The sequence below is a fragment of the Acyrthosiphon pisum genome, unplaced genomic scaffold, assembly GCF_005508785.2.
Source record: "Acyrthosiphon pisum isolate AL4f unplaced genomic scaffold, pea_aphid_22Mar2018_4r6ur Scaffold_21053;HRSCAF=22904, whole genome shotgun sequence".
Classification (NCBI taxonomy): Eukaryota; Metazoa; Arthropoda; class Insecta; order Hemiptera; family Aphididae; genus Acyrthosiphon; species Acyrthosiphon pisum.
The window spans coordinates 18,720-22,838 of record NW_021770478.1 but is presented as its reverse complement, the minus strand read 5'-3'; the positions used below and the strand labels follow the sequence as shown (position 1 = coordinate 22,838).

Below are 4,119 nucleotides of genomic sequence, written 5' to 3'. Positions count from 1 at the left end.
CACTTGTAAGACGAAGACAACACATGTGGGTATCACATTCTCTTAATAATAATAAGCAGTTATATAAGCAGTTATAAAACATCTTTTAAGCAGAGACCAATTTAGCAATTTTCTTCTTCTCTCTGCTATTTTTTTTTTTCTTTTCGATTGTCTTGTACAGCAAAGTGTCGCATTCGCATGATTAAATAATTAGTTAAAATAGATGAAACAACTTGGCTTTTGTGTTCATTACAAGGGAATGAAATAGGAAAATGTAGAACATCATCTACAGTGAGATCAAATACATTTTTATGTTGGCAATGTGTAGCAAAACTTTCTTCAACTTTAGTTAAAAAATTAAATAAATGTATGTTGGGATGAGTTAGGCCTCCTTTTGATTTCAAGTTAACCAATTCCGCTTCAGGAATATCTATATACTTCTGGTTATTTTTTAATGCGTTCAAGCAAAGGATGCAAGATGTATTTTTAATAATTTTTTTTGTCACATACCCGGTAGCATAGTAAATAATATAATTTAATGCAGAAGCTTCATTGTAATTATGGTCTTCAAATATTTCATCGGCTTCCCAAGAACCTTCATCAATAAGTAAATCTACTTTAAGTTTCAAATTAGAAAGCTTTTGTTGTCTTATAGTCGATTCAGAATGAAATATTTCTTTTAATTCGGACAATGCTATTTTTGGAGCCTTGCTATCAAGAATAGTGCAATTGCCTGACTTGGGTGGCCGTAGCACAGAATATATAGATAAGATTCGATAAATGTGTAAAAAAGTAGGGCCTGTTGGGTGATCATTAGGCCCTGCTGCTTGTCTGATCATGCCAAAAAATTTCTAAAATTCAAACAGAAAAAAAATTATAATAAATGTCACAAAATCATAGTTTGAGACAAATATAGGTACTTCTAATGGATCTTGGTTCATTTTGCCTGTTAATACGTATTTGAATCCACAGTCATATAATAAATATCTGCAAAGTTCTATTGATGATCGTAGTGTAACACGAAGTCCTTCCGCTGTAGAGCAAGTGAGAAATTCATTTGGACTTATTTTTGAATCATGTACAAATTGTTCCCAGTCATTAAGCCAAACTTCTGCATCTTCCAAAATCTGTCAATTAAAAATATAACACATAATAAGTATTTTATTTCAATAATTATTTTGGTAAACAATAAATAAAGTAATACATATAAGGAATAAGCATGAATAGTAATAATAAAAAACAAATGTATATTAATGAAAATAATAGTTGATAATTGTTATTCAATACCTTAAAGTCATTACTGGATTTGGTAATACCTTCAGAGGTATAACGGCGATTTAAGGTGTCAAACAAATTGTTTAGAAATAATGTAAAGTCTTGGGTTTCTTCACTACCTCCTAAACCAACAATTTTCTTCCGCCTATAGAACTCTATACCGCAAGCCATCGATCGACTGAACACCTGAATAATAATTGGATACATTAATACGTAAATGTTAATAAATGGTAGTACTTCCTAATGTACAAACATTAGATCATAAGTGAGTTTTCTATAAATAAATATTAACATTTACTACAAAACTGAAAGTATATTGAATAAATATTTTGAAATTTATTTAAGTTGTATTGAATTTTTTTTTATTATTATTGAATATTTTAAAATATTTTACTTGTGTCATTAAACGAACTCGCATTTTCATTAAATTGGACAAATATAAATGTTCTTTAGTAACCTTTGGAATGGCACGTGCATTGCCAGGATGAATTACATCTGCATTATAGGCCTCAATATAATGAAACCAACTGACACATTTTCGATCAGGATTCACCTTAAATTAATACATTTAAACATTATAACATAATTCATACTAAATATTAACAAAAATATTACTTTAAGATATTTTTTGTCGTGTAAGCGGTTTCTTATATTTTTGAAAAGGTGTGGAACATCCGATAACACAAATACTTTTCTGTTTTCCTGAGTAGGATGTATAAAATAGTTCTGGACCGCTCCTAATTTACCACTAATCCCAAATTGGGTCCACATTTTTCGGTTTGTAGCAGCACCATCACAAATTATACCATCAATAAGGCAACCAGAAGATTCTAACATCATTATTGCTTTTAATACAAGCTGGGCCAGTACAGTTCCTGTAATATTAAAATTTTAAATAAGTTAATTTAAAAACAAATACAATTTAAAAAAAAATACCTTTGACCGAATTAGAAGAAGCAAATACAGCAATAGGCTGAGAGAATTTATCTGCTAGACCTTGAAAAAAAAAAACTAACCCATGGTCAGCTTTATTCTCTGAAACCTCAGTTTCACCTCCCATATCTTCTAAGCCAGAATAAGTTAAATCTCGTGTGTTTACATATAGGCCTTTTCTTAGTTGAATTTCGTCGAACAAGAGAACTCCATGTCGTTGTTCCAGAGATTTATGAGACATCCTTCTTTTGAGTAGCTCAAAAAACTGAAGATCAAATCCACAATTAGTTTTGACCATAGATAAATGTTTGCGAATCGTAGATGTACAGGGCAAAGGCATTAGATCTTGTTCCCGAAGAAAACGATATGCACCAGGTGATCGAATGTTAAACAACAAGCAGAGCAACATCCAGTTTTCGGAGTAGCGGCGGTTTTTAGGGTTTTTGTACTTGCTAGCTGCAACTATTTCTCTAACTAAAGTAGACTGGGAATCATTTAAATTATTTTTAATTATAAGATCATTAACTGAGCTATCTGAAAATTGATTTAGTCTTTCCTTAACTTCATTTAACTGATCTTATAAATATTGTATTCTATGTTTTGCTCTTAACACTTGTTTTTGTATAATATGCTTTTTATTGCGGTGCTCATCAAATAGTTTTTTTTTTGTAGGCGATAATAATAACCTAGTCGATTTTCCAACAGACAACCTTGATTTTTTTATACGAAATGTTCTTCTTAAGCCTTTACAAAATGAACATTTATTTTTAATAGATGATTTATCAATTAAATAAGGACATTTTTTATGTTGCCAATGGTTTTTAAAAATTATATCTGCACATTCAACTGATATACCTTCAAATTCATGAACTAAAGGCCCACCTGAACATATTTTTTTAGAACTTAAAATAATCATAATTGAAATCAAATCATCCAAAGAAGAAATATTTGAATTTCCATACAAATCTTGTAGGTTTATATTCTTTTCATATATATTACATTTCAAAATCATGTCTGAATCTAAAAAAATCTGTTTTTCAATGCTAATTCCAGCTTCATTGTTATTACATTGTATTGTATACAATACAATATATGGTTTCTTTCCTCTATGTATCTCATATTTCCAATTATCTGGAAGTGTGATTGACTCAAGATCACAACATATTTTCTCAAACTTTTGTTCAGTGGACAAGACTGAAGATTCTTCAGAAAATTCTGGATCAATATCATTATTACAAGGATGTTCAGAAATTTTAGATTCAGCCTATAAAAAAAAAATATTTACAATACTTATGTATAATATATAATGTATACTAGGTAAACCTATATAAAATAACTCCAAAATTAATTATAAAATTGATATACAACATTTAAATATTTAATACATAATATTTATGTATAATTATATACAATATTCATGTAATATTTATATATTGTACCTAATTAATTAATATTTTTAGTAAAATTGTAAAATTTACCTCTACTACTTTAATGTTTTTAGAAGAGATTAATGAACTATCTCGCTTTCTAGGAGACTTTCTTTTAGTTTGTGGATTCGATAAATATTTTGGGCCAGGAAATATGCATGGGATAGCATCTTCTTTTAGTTTTGGATACTTTAAATTTATCTGAAAAACATTGGTCATTTAAATAAATAGTTAATCAGATAAATAAAATAGTCTAAAATAAATGAGTAATAAAAAAAAAATTAAGAATTATTCAGTTTTAATTTTAAAATGTAATTTATCTAGATACTTACACACACTTGTTTATCACCAACCCCTGAAGTCCATGTTCTAATAATTTGTTCATCAGTAAAATGACTGGCACAAACTACTGAATTTTTAGTAACAATCAAATCTTTCCGGGGTATTTTATTTATCCACTTTTTCTTTAATTTTCATCCGTAGGAAAGAAAAAAGTAAATACCTT

At 28.6% G+C, this 4,119-nt stretch overlaps 1 protein-coding gene across 1 annotated transcript in view; it reads right to left on the bottom strand.

Annotated features, from left to right (window-relative positions):
- Positions 1 to 2,661: 2,661 nt before the first annotated feature.
- The window catches only part of LOC115034780, a 2,697-nt gene continuing 1,239 nt past the window's right edge, over positions 2,662 to 4,119 (bottom strand). The window contains exons 2-4 of the mRNA XM_029492225.1: positions 3,947 to 4,078; positions 3,666 to 3,815; positions 2,662 to 3,451 (exon numbers count right to left, since the gene is read on the bottom strand). Of these exons, the coding sequence (XP_029348085.1) occupies positions 2,765 to 3,451; positions 3,666 to 3,815; positions 3,947 to 4,078 (969 nt within the window). The 3' untranslated portion in view covers positions 2,662 to 2,764. The remainder of the gene's footprint in view (positions 3,452 to 3,665; positions 3,816 to 3,946; positions 4,079 to 4,119) is intronic.